Source organism: Neomonachus schauinslandi, chromosome 5 (genome assembly GCF_002201575.2).
Source record: "Neomonachus schauinslandi chromosome 5, ASM220157v2, whole genome shotgun sequence".
NCBI lineage: Eukaryota > Metazoa > Chordata > Mammalia > Carnivora > Phocidae > Neomonachus > Neomonachus schauinslandi.
The window spans coordinates 62,526,380-62,539,885 of record NC_058407.1 but is presented as its reverse complement, the minus strand read 5'-3'; the positions used below and the strand labels follow the sequence as shown (position 1 = coordinate 62,539,885).

Below are 13,506 nucleotides of genomic sequence, written 5' to 3'. Positions count from 1 at the left end.
CTGGGATCGAGCCCCGCCTTGGGCTCCCTGCTCAGCGGGAAGCCTGCTTCTCCCTCTCCCACTCCCCCTGCTTGTGTTCCCTCTTTCGCTGTCTCTCTCTCTGTCAAATAAATTTTTAAAAATCTTTAAAAAATAAAATAAAATGTTCAAGAAGAGACACAGTTACTGTCTTAGTCCCGTTGGGCTGCTATCACAGAATGCCATAGACCGGGTGGCTTATAAACAACAGAAGCTTACTTCTCACAGTTCTGGGGCCTGGAAAGTCCAAGATCATGGCACCAGCAGATTCTGGTGAAGAATTTTTGGTTCATAGATGGCCGTCCTATTGCTGCATTCCCACATGGTAGAAGGCCCCAGCTCCTAATACCATCATATCGGGGATTTAGGTAGATTACATACAACGTATGAATTTTGGAGAGACACAGCCTTAAGTCTGTAGCAGTTCTGAACATTTACTAAGGGTGATAGAACATCAGCATAAGCTAGCAAGTTTCTCATTCTTTTGAAGAAATAGCAATGATGCCTCAGAATTCCTTCTAGTAATTCTGAAGGGCATAGGGGAAAACTATACAGAAAAAAGGGGATCCTACCTAACCTATCATGCAGTAGATCAAGTCCATGGGGCACTTACTCCAGTTCCTCTCTTCCATTTAAACTCTTTGAAGTGGAGTTGGGTTGATCATCTTACCACGTTGTCAGATCTCCATCCACCTCAGCTCGTGGTTGGGTGCCTCGGAAGCTTTTAGTGCAGTGCCTGACCCAGACCAGTGAGAACGGTCTTTTCTCTTCCTTCCTTGAGGTCTTAGATGTATGAGCCTAGATAATCGTTGTAGCTCTTCTCAGCTAACCTCAGACTCTAGAAACCCATGATGGAGAAGGAGGTTTAAGGGACAGAATATGGGTAAGCAGAGAAGCCGTGAGCCATTCTTACGGCCAGCACCTGTTCTTCCTTTTCTCTCCTGAGGGAGATCCCGAGCATGTGATGTCTTTCATGATCCCAGGGGTAGGACCCATTCTCCTGCAAAGCCGCCACCGTCCTCTCTTACTCTTCAAGTTCCTCTCACAAGCTCTTGCTGAAGACGGGAGCAGAACCTCTCACATGATCCCTCCCTGCTGCCCTTTCTGCTTTAAGGGGTTTTCCTGCCATCACTCCAGTGAACAGGATAGATCATGAGAAAGGGCAGTCACATTACAGATTCCTACTGTTATGGTTCTGGGCTGCAGTTCCTCATCCCTTTGAAGCGAAGGTAGACTGATTGGTTCCCTGGTTTATTTTTGAGGATGAACCTTATTATACCTCTGGTCTCCACTGAGGGCAATGCAGTGAGCACTACATCAGTGAGCTCCTGCCTTTGTGCACTCGCTCGCCTCACTAAAGGAGGGGTGGCGGGTGACTGCATTTCTGAGGGATCATTAGAGTTGATTGAGTCTTTGTGTTTTCCCTTTGATGCTCAGATTTTACCTGGAGTGAAAGTGGTTATTGTTAATCCCGAGACCAAAGGGCCTGTTGGAGACTCTCATCTTGGAGAGGTATGTATAATTTTTATCTTTATCTGTAAAGTTGGCAGTAAAGACTTTAGGGTTCACATTCGAGAAGTCGGTGAAACTGTGGATTTAGCTTTTCCCCCATTGTGAATTTTCATCTTTTTTTTAAAAGAGTTTTAATCTGGGCCTCCTGGGTGGCTCAGTCGTTAAGCATCTGCCTTCGGCTCAGGTCACGATCTCAGGGTCCTGGGATTGAGCCCTGCGTTGGGCTCCCTGCTCGGCGGGGAGGCTGCTTCTCCCTCTCTCTCTACCTGCCGCCCCCCCTGCTTGTGTGCACTCGCTCTGTCAAATAAATTTAAAACAAAACAAAAAAAAGAGTTTTAATCTTTCTGTAAGGCTCAAGATTAAAAAGAGGGAGATTGAGACCAGGATGGAGGGAAGATTTCAGCACCCAGACTAGAACTAGTCACAGATTGGTCCACTGACATTCCCTTAGTTGAAAAGGAAAATGGGCAAATCCTACCTGTTTCCACCTATTAAGGGGTGGAACTGAAAGGAGCCACAAATACTAAATTTTTTTAATTCATAGAAATTTTATATTCTTATTCTAAAATGTGTCCATCTTTGTATTAGTATCAAGATTTTTTTTTAAAAAGATTTTTAAAAAGACTTGATTTTTCTGCCCTCAAATATTTGAGGAGCACTGATGTTTCACCCCGAAGTTTACCGGGAGCAGAGTTGTAGGTACAGGAGCCAAATGACCTGCGCTCTGCCACTTCCCAGCCTGTAACTATTGAGCGAGTTACTCACTTTCTCTGAGCCTCAGTTTTCTCATCCATGAATAATAATTGCACCCACCTAATTTCACCTAATGAAATTTTGCGACAGTTGGGGCACCTGGGTGGCTCAGTCGTTAAGCGTCTGCCTTCGGCTAGGGTCATGACCCCAGGGTCCTGGGATCGAGCCCCACATTGGGCTCCCTGCTCGGCGGGGAGCCTGCTTCTCCCTCTTTTTTTTTTTTTTTTTTTTTTTTTTTAAAGATTTTATTTATTTATTTGAGAGAGAGAGAATGAGAGACAGAGAGCACGAGAGGGAAGAGGGCAGAGGGGGAAGCAGACCCCCTGCCGAGCAGGGAGCCCGATGCGGGACTCGATCCCGGGACTCCGGGATCATGACCTGAGCCGAAGGCAGTCGCTTAACCAACTGAGCCACCCAGGCGCCCCCTGCTTCTCCCTCTTCCACTCCCCCTGCTTGTGTTCCCTCTCTCGCTGTGTCTCTCTCTGTCAAATAAATAAAATCTTAAAAAAAAAAAAAAAATTGTGCAACAGCTAACTACATTAATACCTGTATGTGTAATGCACGTGGAATAGTGCCCGTCACGTAATGAGTTTGCAATAAATACTAGTGTTATTACCATTGTTAGCTACTGCTATGCTGACAGTGCAAATTCAGATACCCCGTAGTGTTTTCCTGAGGGCTTTATACCTTAGCACAGAAGCACAGAAGTGATCCCTTGATGCATTTGCAGGGCTCTGGAAGGGGCTGAGGAATGAGCCAGGGAGGCGGTGTAGCGTCGTGGTTAAGAGCGTGGGCTCTGCAGCTCCGCAGGCTTGGGTGTGAGTCCCAGTTTCTGCATCTTAGACGAGTTACTTAACTCCTTGTTTTTTCATCTGTAAAATGGGAATAACAATAGTACAGAACTGTATTGTCACATATGTCGGGATTGATGGGGATAAGGCCTATAAAGTACTTTTCTCTCTGTTTAGCACATGGGAAACACTTGATAAATGTCAACTGCCTTTCTTGTTGTGTTATTGTTGTTACTATAACAATGAGAATTAAAAAAAAATAATAATCCGTCCAAAGAGAATTGAATTGTTAGAGTTCTGTGACCCTGCTGAAATTGACCGATGCCCTTTTCTTGTTGTAGATTTGGGTGAACAGTCCCCACACGGCCAGTGGCTATTACACCATCTATGACAGTGAGACTCTTCAAGCTGATCATTTCAACACTCGCCTCAGCTTTGGGGATGCCGCGCAGACACTCTGGGCGCGGACAGGATATCTTGGATTTGTCCGCCGGACTGAGCTCACAGCGGCCACTGGAGGTAGCTTCCTCACCAGCGCTTTCCCTTCAGCTGCTTTGTTTTGCCGCCGGTAGCCCTGGCTCGCCTTCCTCAGCCGGCCTTTGCGTTGTCCCGTGTGTGTGTATTTAGTCATTCCCTGCTGTGATTCTTGGACCCATATATGAATTTATATTCATTTGAAGCAGGACTTTGCCCCACGAGGAGTAACTAGGATGCAGGCACCCCAGGTACCACGTCAGCATCTCTGAACTGTGGGTGAGCACGGCCGACAGTCCCGGAGACGTGCCTGATGCTGGCGGTGCTCCTGGCTGACTCGAACCCCTGCACAGGCTCCTAGGATGGGTGTTTCATCTGTCTAACGGGTGTTAGATGTGAGACTGCTTGGCAAGGCTCTGGTGTGAGCAGTCCCCCCCTTACCCTCTGCTCGGTTGACTGTCATGGCTTCACTGCTGCCTGCCTGCCTTCAACTTTTCTTCCTCCTGGCATTAATGGCCATGTAAAAATACCCAACAGTAGCTGTATCATCACTTCAAGAACAGATACAGGTAACTCACTGGACTTTAAAGGCCTGAATTAGAGCAAAGTCATTTCTCCTAAGCTCCTTGAGTCTGTTCCATAGTGACCAGCGCCCATAGTTTCTCCATGTTTCATGGGGAGGCAGGATAACATACTGGGGAAGAGGGAGGTATCCCTCACCAGGCGCCCTGGCTTTGAAGCCTACTTCTGCCATTTGCTTTGTGACCTTGAGCAATCACTGAGCCTCTCAGTTTCCTACCTGGACGGTGGGAATGATACTGTTTCCTGGCTTATGGAAATGATGTGAGTTTAACTGCCGTGTTTCTGTTGCGTTTGTTATTATAGTCTTTATGAGCTCTTCTTATATGGTGGGAATCTGCTAGACCTCCTCATCCTTCTCTCTCCAGCAGCTTCTAGCACTTTGTTTTGCTCAATTTTTCAGAAATTTACCCTTTCCTGAAAATATTGTATTCAGTAGACCTAGCAAAATCATCTCTTTCTTCAAAATGCAGTATTTATATAGACATAAACCACATACGTACCCTTACGTATACAGTGTGTGCATACAATTAAAACAAAAAAGATTTCTGCCATGTTCTAGCCGGATTACAAGCCTATTAATAACCAGGACTAATCTCTCCATATTCTGTAATCCTACTCCTTATATTTGGACTCCTTGCAGATGTCTAGGAACAACACATGCTCATTTCTTCTCCCTCTCAAATCCACTCTCCCTACTCCACCCCTCCCCCAGCTGTCACCTGGCTAATTCCTATTTATCCGTAAAAGCCTAGCCTGGTTTCGGCTTTTCTTTCCCTGAACCCTTGAACTGAGCACAGGGAGTGTCCTCTGCTCGCCTCACACACACCTCATGCGCACTCCTAGCACGGGGCTTACCGTGTAACGGTGGAACACCTGTTGTGTGTCTTTCTCTCCCACTAGACAGTGAGTGTCTTCAGAGCGGGAATCGTGTTTTGTCATCTTCTCAGCACTGGACACAGTTCCTGGGACATAGTAGTAATAATAATCGTCATCATAGCTAATTCTTTTTTAGCACTTACAATGTACCAGGCATCATGTTAACTCCCTCACCTGGATTATCTCATGTAATACTCACAGCAGCCATGTATTGTTCTCCCTGTCTCACAGAGGGGGAAGCAGGACTCGGAGACTTAAGTAATTGGTTCAAGGTTACACAGCTGGTGAGTGGTGGGGTCAGGTGACGTGGCCGGCAGTCTGACCTGGTGCTCTTCACTCCAGCGTTGTATTGCGCTCATTATGTCTGATGAACCAGGTTTCTCTTTTTCTTTCTGTCAGAGCGTCACGATGCACTATATGTGGTGGGAGCTCTGGACGAAACGCTGGAGCTGAGAGGATTACGATACCACCCGATCGATATCGAGACCTCAGTGTCCCGGATCCACAGGAGCATTGCTGAATGGTAAGTGCCCCCGCACAGAATGGGTTTGCCGGCCCAACTGTAGTGTAGTGTCCGTTAAAACTGATCTAAGTAGTCAGCCGTCCCCACCAGATACCCCCTACAGACCTAGAACTCCTAGGGGAGTAAGAGAGTAAACGGACTGATTCTTTCTTGTCCTGATGTGCTGTCTGCTGCGGCAGATGAGGTCGTGGAGACCCTGAGACAGGCTCCGTGGAACCACCAGGGAGTCGAGTACTGATAGATTCTTACCGTCGGAAGAGATCTGATCATCTGTCTCTAGAACGTCGGTGTAATATGGTGGGAAGAACCATGACTTGAAGTTCAAAAGACCCAGCTTGAAGGCCCAGCTCTCCCACATTAGGCAGCTTTTCTCATGTAAAATACTTTCTCTGCTATTTCCTAATTATGGGGAAGATCAAATGGGAATGCGCTTAGCAAACTGTCAAATGGTAAGCAGATGAAAAAGGTCATTATGACCTCATCCAACTTCCCTCTCAGTGTAGGAATTCCCTCCACATTATCCCTGATAAAGAAACATCCAGCCTCACACTGACTAAAAATTCCTTAAAATTAAAACTCGATAGTTTTTACCTAGTGGCTTTCATGCTGGATTCTTGACAATACAGAATCCACCCAGTTTTTTTTCTACATTTTTAATGCAGTATGTCCTTCCTTGGTGGTGGTTTTTTTTTTCTTTTGTTTTTTTAACGCATGCTAAATAGCCGCAATTCTTTCTGTGGCTGCTCATGCTTTCTAGATGCTCCTTTGTCAGCATCTTTTTTTTTTTTAAAGATTTTATTTATTTATTCGACAGAGAGCGTGAGAGCGTACAAGCAGTGGGGAGTAGTAGAGGGAGAGGGAGAGAAGCAGGCTTCCCGCTGAGCAGGGAGCCTGACGCGGGGCTCGATCCCAGAACCGTGAGATCATGACCTGAGCCAAAGACAGACACTTAACCATCTGAGCCACCCAGGCGCCCCTTGTCAGCATCTTCATCTCACTTTGGTCAGAGTCTCTCCCCAGACCCGAGCAATGCCCATGAATTATAAGAACAATACAGAGAAGTCAGGTGCCATAGTTACCCTCTAGTTTTAGACCTTTGACTTTTTTTTTTTTTTTTTTTAGACCTTTGACTTTTTATGCAACCAAGTATTGTGTACATTTTTTTTTTTTAATGATTGGAATCTGTTTTTTAAAGCTATTTAACATTTCATATCACAGGTCAGGTCATACCTTCTAACCCAGCAGTCCCACTCCATGTAAGGCAACTTTCTACCTTATGTCACTTTTATGGCCCGATGGGAGAGACACCTGTATGGTGCACTAAGCACAGATGAGAGGTCCACTCCCTTCCTTTTGGACCTCAGAATATTATCTTTGTCAAAGCTCTTCAGTTGCAAATAACAGAAACTCTCTTCAAAAAAAACTTCAGCAAAAGAGAGTTAATGAAAAGAATACCTGGCTACCTCAGAGGTTCCTAAGAGTCTCTCTGGATCTCAAGAAAGGTAGAAGTAAGGGATGGGAAGGCCATCAGGAACCACTGCCCTCTCACTTTCTAGAGCCATAGAAGCATCCACTTCATTCTTTCTCTCGTCCCAGAAGAGCCATTCTCTGTGCTGCTCTGGACACCCGGCTACCCCAGAACTTTCACATGTGCTTAGTTCTCATGACCAGCTAACAACTTTCAAACCCATTGCCAAACCCCCGAGAGATTGTAGATGGCTCAGCTAAATCAGCTGCGATCACAGGGGCAAGGTCATGGCAGGCATGGCTGCTAGCCTTCTGCTTGGATCCGAGAGAGAAGACAGTTGTCAGGGAAATTGGGATAAGTCTTAAGCAGATACTATGAAAGATGCCTGGTAAATGTAATGACACGTTAACTGAATGTCATTGAAATTTCAGTGCCGTGTTCACATGGACCAACTTGCTTGTGGTGGTTGTGGAACTGTGTGGCTCTGAACAGGAAGCCCTAGATCTGGTTCCTTTAGTGACAAACGTGGTCCTGGAAGAGCATTACCTCATCGTTGGCGTCGTGGTGGTGGTGGACCCAGGTGTTATCCCCATCAACTCCAGAGGAGAGAAGCAGAGGATGCACCTCCGTGACAGCTTCCTGGCGGACCAGTTAGACCCCATCTATGTGGCTTATAACATGTAACCAGCCTTGTGGGGATCACAGGGGGGCCATCCTGAAAAACCACAAGGACCAAAGACCAGTGACTAGGAGCAAGCTTCATATGATGTGAAATAAGCTGAGATGGTTACATTATATCCTTCATCTCATCCTGTGGGATTCTGCAATCACAGGACACACAGGAAAGGGGAATCGTATGGTAGCAAATGAAAAAAATGTTAACAGTCCATTAGTCATGAGCTTTGACATAGCGTGAGCAGCACGTTACTAAAGCAATTCCATGCATGTTGCATTTTTTTCATCTGTTGTATATACTTGTATTTTTATCTAATGCTGTTTTAGAATTTTGTAAGGGAGTTTAATGAATTCACATGAAGGGGGTAGTCGGGAGTTCTCCAGTTCCCCGCTCTGTACTGTATTCTGCCATTTTACCATAGCTGGACTTTCTGCAGGTTTGTTGACGTGGAACTGCTCAGCTTATTTTCTGCTGACCCATAATAAGCAAATCAAATAACCCACTGAATAGGAGAGTTACTTTATATATATATAATTCTTGAGAGTAAAACATTTTGACCAGTGTTTTAAACGTGTAAATAAGAATACACACAATTCAGCTAAACAATTGAAGAATTGGCGTGTGTAGTCATGATAACTAAAGTAGAAGCATTTCTACTTGGTGAGAATTTCAATATTCTCTTAATGCAGTGTAATTGAATAGGTAACTAAAAAGTGCAAATTGTTTGCAGGTTTCGCTGCACATTGTACTATGTCTCTGTTGGCTCATGTATTTTATAAACGAAAGCTGCCTCTGTTTTTCAAGCTTGCATTCCCAGAATCAGCTTAAGCTTTTAAGAATTCAACCTGTTTCTACAAGCTGAAAAATCTCGGTTTAAAAATCAAACTGTTATGAAAAGGCTAAGCTTCATTAGATCCCACCCTATCCTAAGAAACCACAAGAACTCACTGCGGCCCCCAGTGTTGAAACTGTGTTTCAGATTTAGAGTGACTACATAAGATTTTAGGATTTCCTCTTTTTCCAGGCCTATTGTCAACTTCGTCTCCAGTTTATCCATATAGCTTCTCTTCGGAAAACTGAAGAGTGTCCTCTGTTCTTCCAGTTCATGAGGGCAGGGATTTTAGGAACAAGAATGACAGGCTGGGAAGGCAGTGGGATCAGCAGTCACGGGAAACCATAAAGGTGACATAACTACAGATCTCAAAACTGACCGATTTGGGTTGCCAAAATAGTGAGGCTTATGCTGAAATAGGGGAAGTCTGATGTATGCAAGAAACTCTTTTGAAATAACTGTGGTGCCCAGGCCAAGTGGACTGAGCGTGGGACTGAGTTTGGCCTCTGGCTCGGTTTCCTTTCTTTGGTCTGATACTTCATGTATTTGAATATAGTTGAATTTTATTATTTTTTTCTTACAGAAATATTTTTAAAAATTAAAAAAAAAAAAGAAAAGCTCCAAGTGAACAGAGTTAACTTGTTATATCAGAATGGACCCACTCTGGTCTATTGTGTAAATATTTATTTAGACTATTTTAATAATACATATTATTTACCCCACTGTAACATCATGTAAACTAAATATGTTTTTAAACAATTTTTAAGACTTGTAATTACCCTGAAAATAAGGTTTATAATGCAAAGCCCAGACCCTTCGTCACTCTCGGGGGCTGCCCTTCAGTCTTGTGGCTCCAAGCCACTTTCTTGCCTCCCTTTTACATAAGCCTCTTTTCCTCCCAGTTTTTTCTCTGCTGAGGGCAGACCTCAAGACATTTTCCAGTTCCAGATCTCTTTTTTGACATTTTGGATGAAATTAATTTACACATGATGGAAGAGGTTCTAAGATGTACAGAAAAAAAGTACTTACATTGGGGCAGGAAATCCCAGTGACTAGCTACGGTTCAGTTTGCAGAAAGAACAGCCTGCTTATTTGGAAAGTAATTTCTTACAATAGTTTTTAATGATTCACTAAACAAAGCAAGGGATCCTGAGGATTAAATAGTTCTATCTCCATAATCCACGAGTTCTAAGAAAAAAATATAGGCAGAGTCTTATCCTATGGGTTGCTTTGAAAATTCTTACTGCACAAGTTAGGGTGTCTGGTAGAAACATAATGTGAGCCACATCGGTCATCTTAAATTTTCTAGTAACCACATTTGCACAAGTAAAAAGAAACCAGTGAAATTGACTTTAATATCTTTTATTTAACCCAGTATATCAAAAATACTATAATTTCCATGTGGAATCAATATGAAAAGGGATTGAGATACTTTCTTTTCTTTTTTTTCATATTAAGTCTTTGAAACCCAGTGTGTATTAAGCACATTTCAGTTCGGACTACCCATACTTCAAGTTTTCAGATAGCCACGTATGGCTAGTAGCTACAGTATTGGGCAGAGGTGATGTGTACTCATTCTTTCAAATAAGTTACTCCAGTAATCTCAGAGTATGGTCAACTCCCAGTTACTTAGGGTCTGATTATCTGGGTTTGTAGTTCCTCAGGCCTCTGATTTATCTTTAGTTTTTGCTTTCTACCTTGTGGCTGCTTTACTGATCTTTTGCATATTCCCCAAAACCAGAATATGCTAGTGGAGGAAAGAAAGCTGAGCTATGTCTTCGGGACCTTCTCAGTAACTGTGGTAAAGGATCCTCTGGAAGGGGAAGACAGTCCAGTCGTTAGCCTGTGGGTGTTTGAGGGGTCATCTGTAGTTTTAATGCCTAGTCTGGTACAGACTTGGATAAGAAAACTTCCTCCTGATGACACAGTGCTCTTGCCCTTTCCACGTTAAGTAGAACCTTTGTGGTAGAATGGACTCTTAGGACAGACCCAAAAGGCCATTACCGATAGAAACAGCCTAGCCAAAACTCTGGAACACATTCTGTCTGGGTTTTTATTTTATGCCTGTGAAAAAGACAACGAGATTAATAGCAAGCCCCCATTTCAGTTAAGAGAAATCCATTCATCTAACAGCTTTTGAACCTCTTTCTGCCTCTCAGCAGAAGTAATTGAGGTAGATCAGGAAGGGGCTGCCTCAGGAAAATTCCTAAGCCCAGGGGATTCTTAGAGCTGCACAAGTGTCATCTCCTGCATCAGTGAGACCCTGGGAATGACCGGCAGGCTAACGGGCATGGGTGTGAATCCACAGCCTTTATTTACTTGCTGCCTCAGAAAGGGGGCCCGGTCCAGACCACCGCCACCATCAAGCCCTTTCCTCACGAAGTTGTGCTGCCTCGGGCTGTTTAGGGACCATTGCCTGTCTGTTGGTAATATAAGTGTGTCTCCTTTCTTTAGTCCCTGGGCAGTGCTTGCTTAATGCTTTTGTTGAATCAACAAAGGGCCTGAGGCCTTAGGTTTTTTTGTTAAGGTCTCCGCCCCAGGCATGGTGCTCAATATCTTGGCCAAATAAATTACTTTCCTTGAATATCCAGCAATCTTTTAGACTAAAGCAATGAGGAGTAATCACCTCACCCTCAAACTCCAACATGACCTATGCCTTAGTGTTGTTTTTGTTGTCTGCTTTGATGTAAAAGCAAGAGTATTTGGAGCAAGAAGCTGCAGTACTCCAAATACACAATAGGCCTTTTCTTTATCATTCATAAAACATTTCTGGTCTAGGTATGTGTAGATGGGCCATGTTATTTGTCCACAGGAAGAGTGTGTAAAGATATAAGAATAATTTTTTAGTCCTAAATGATGTTTTGTTTACTTTCTGTCAAGATATTTACCAGTGTCAAATTCAAACTATAGTACTGTGTAATTATGTATAAAGTTTTTTTATTTATTTGAAATTAGACTAGATATACATTTTTAAATTTAACATCTGGCTGGACAGTGTTCTATTAACTCATTGAATGTGTTTCCTTTGTCTTGTGTTAATAAATATTGATGCCTGATTGTGTTTAATGCTTCACACATTGGGAAGATTGATAAATTGGAACTGATAAATTTTAAATTTAACCTCAGATGGTAAGACCTAAAGATAGCTAGAGTGGTCTAAGGAAAATGAACACAGAGATCCAAAGTTACAGTAAATCAGTGCTGTAACAGGAAGACAAATCAAGGAACACAAGAGGGTCATTTTGAAAACTAAGAAGCCGGGCGCCTGGGTGGCTCAGATGGTTGGGCGTCTGCCTTCGGCTTGGGTCATGATCTCAGCGTCCTGGGATCGAGTCCCACATCGGGCTCCCTGCTCCTTGGGAGCCTGCTTCTCCCTCTGCCTCTCTCTCTCTGTCTCTAATGAATAAATAAATAAAATCTTTAAAAAAAAAAAGAAAAAGAAAACTAAGAAGCCTTTGTCAGGAACAATTAAAGTTTAGGTTTCCTCCTACCCACGTGGCATGTGGTAGTTTTAAACTATGGATCATAAATTTTTTTTTTTTTTCTAATCTGTGGTTGGACTGGATTTCAGCCTTCACTAAAGTGATGTCATTTGTTCTTCATGTCTTGGTTTCAATTTAACGTGAGCCCATCAAATTGTGCGTGTTCTCCAACACTAAAACTGGTCCTTGAACTATTACTGTCCAACCTATTTAGGCAGCTGAGAACATATTTTTCACCTAACATACATTTATTGAATGTCTACCCATTAGGCCCAAGACACTGCAACAGAACTGAAGCTAAAGAGAGAAAATTAAGTCACTGCTTTCAAGGAGATCCAGGAAAACAGTACAATATATTAAGGGTTATGAGAAAGGGTGGACAGTGGCAGCAGGTAGGACAGGCACCCAATCCAATGATGAGGGGGAATAATGAGGACTACTTGCTGGAAGAGGTGACATCGGAACTGAGTTTTGTTTTTATTTATTTTTTTATTTTTTAAAGATTTTATTTATTTATTTGAGACAGAGAGAATGAGAGACAGAGAGCAGGAGAGGGAGGAGGGTCAGAGGGAGAAGCAGACTCCCTGCCGAGCAGGGAGCCCGATGTGGGACTCGATCCCGGGACTCCAGGATCATGACCTGAGCCGAAGGCAGTCGCTTAACCAACTGAGCCACCCAGGTGCCCTGAGTTTTGTTTTTAAAGATTTTATTTATTTGAGAGCACGAGCCAGGGAGGGACAGAGGGAGAGGGAGAAGCAGACTCCCTGCTGAGCAGGGAGCCTGACGCGGGACTCGATCCCAGGACCCTGGGATCATGACCTGAGCTGAAGGCAGACGCTTAACTGACTGAGCCACCCAGGCGCTCCTGAACTGAGTTTTGAAGGATGAGACAGCCACATAAAGCAACAAGTAGAAAGGCAGAATTGGATTTTCTGCGAACTACCATTCGTTATTAGGATGGAGGGTTTGAAGGGAGAAAAGTTAAAGCTAGTTATCTATGGAGGCTTGATCCAAGCACAGATCACCAAGGGCTTTGTGTATCTTGCTAGGAATTTTGGACTTTATCCAGAGGACTAAAGAGAGCCAATGAGAAGTTTAGAGCAAGGGAATGACATACTCAAATTTGCAACCTAGGAAATTATGCTGGTGGTATAGGACATGGATTGGTGTCGGCAGGGAAAATGATAAAAGCCAAGGCAGGGAGACTGGTTGGGAGGCCTTTGCAGAAACCGCAGGGATAGAGCAAGGACACTTCAGCCAAGACGGTGACGGGATGGAGACGAGGCAGTGCATGCAAACTTGGGAGGCAGTGAGATTTCAATGACTGGATATTCAGGCTAAAGAAGGAGGAATCCAAAATAACTCCTTGGGGAGTTAGGTAGATGTGGGGTCATTTACCAAGGTAGGGAACAAAAGAAAAGGAACAGATGTGGGAAAAAAGATGGCATGTTCCATTTTGGTCATGTTCATTTGAGATGCAATGGCACATGCAAGTGAGGAAGTTCAGCAGGCAGCTGAA

The 13,506-nt window shown here is 43.8% G+C and overlaps 1 protein-coding gene across 2 annotated transcripts in view; it reads left to right on the top strand.

The window, feature by feature from the left end:
* The window catches only part of DIP2B (disco interacting protein 2 homolog B), a 224,352-nt gene extending 212,791 nt beyond the window's left edge, over positions 1-11,561 (top strand). For both annotated transcript variants that reach the window (XM_044915421.1, XM_021704908.2), the window contains 4 exons: positions 1,456-1,530; positions 3,416-3,593; positions 5,406-5,529; positions 7,429-11,561. In XM_044915421.1, the coding sequence (XP_044771356.1) occupies positions 1,456-1,530; positions 3,416-3,593; positions 5,406-5,529; positions 7,429-7,681 (630 nt within the window). In that variant the 3' untranslated portion in view covers positions 7,682-11,561. The remainder of the gene's footprint in view (positions 1-1,455; positions 1,531-3,415; positions 3,594-5,405; positions 5,530-7,428) is intronic.
* Positions 11,562-13,506: the final 1,945 nt, after the last annotated feature.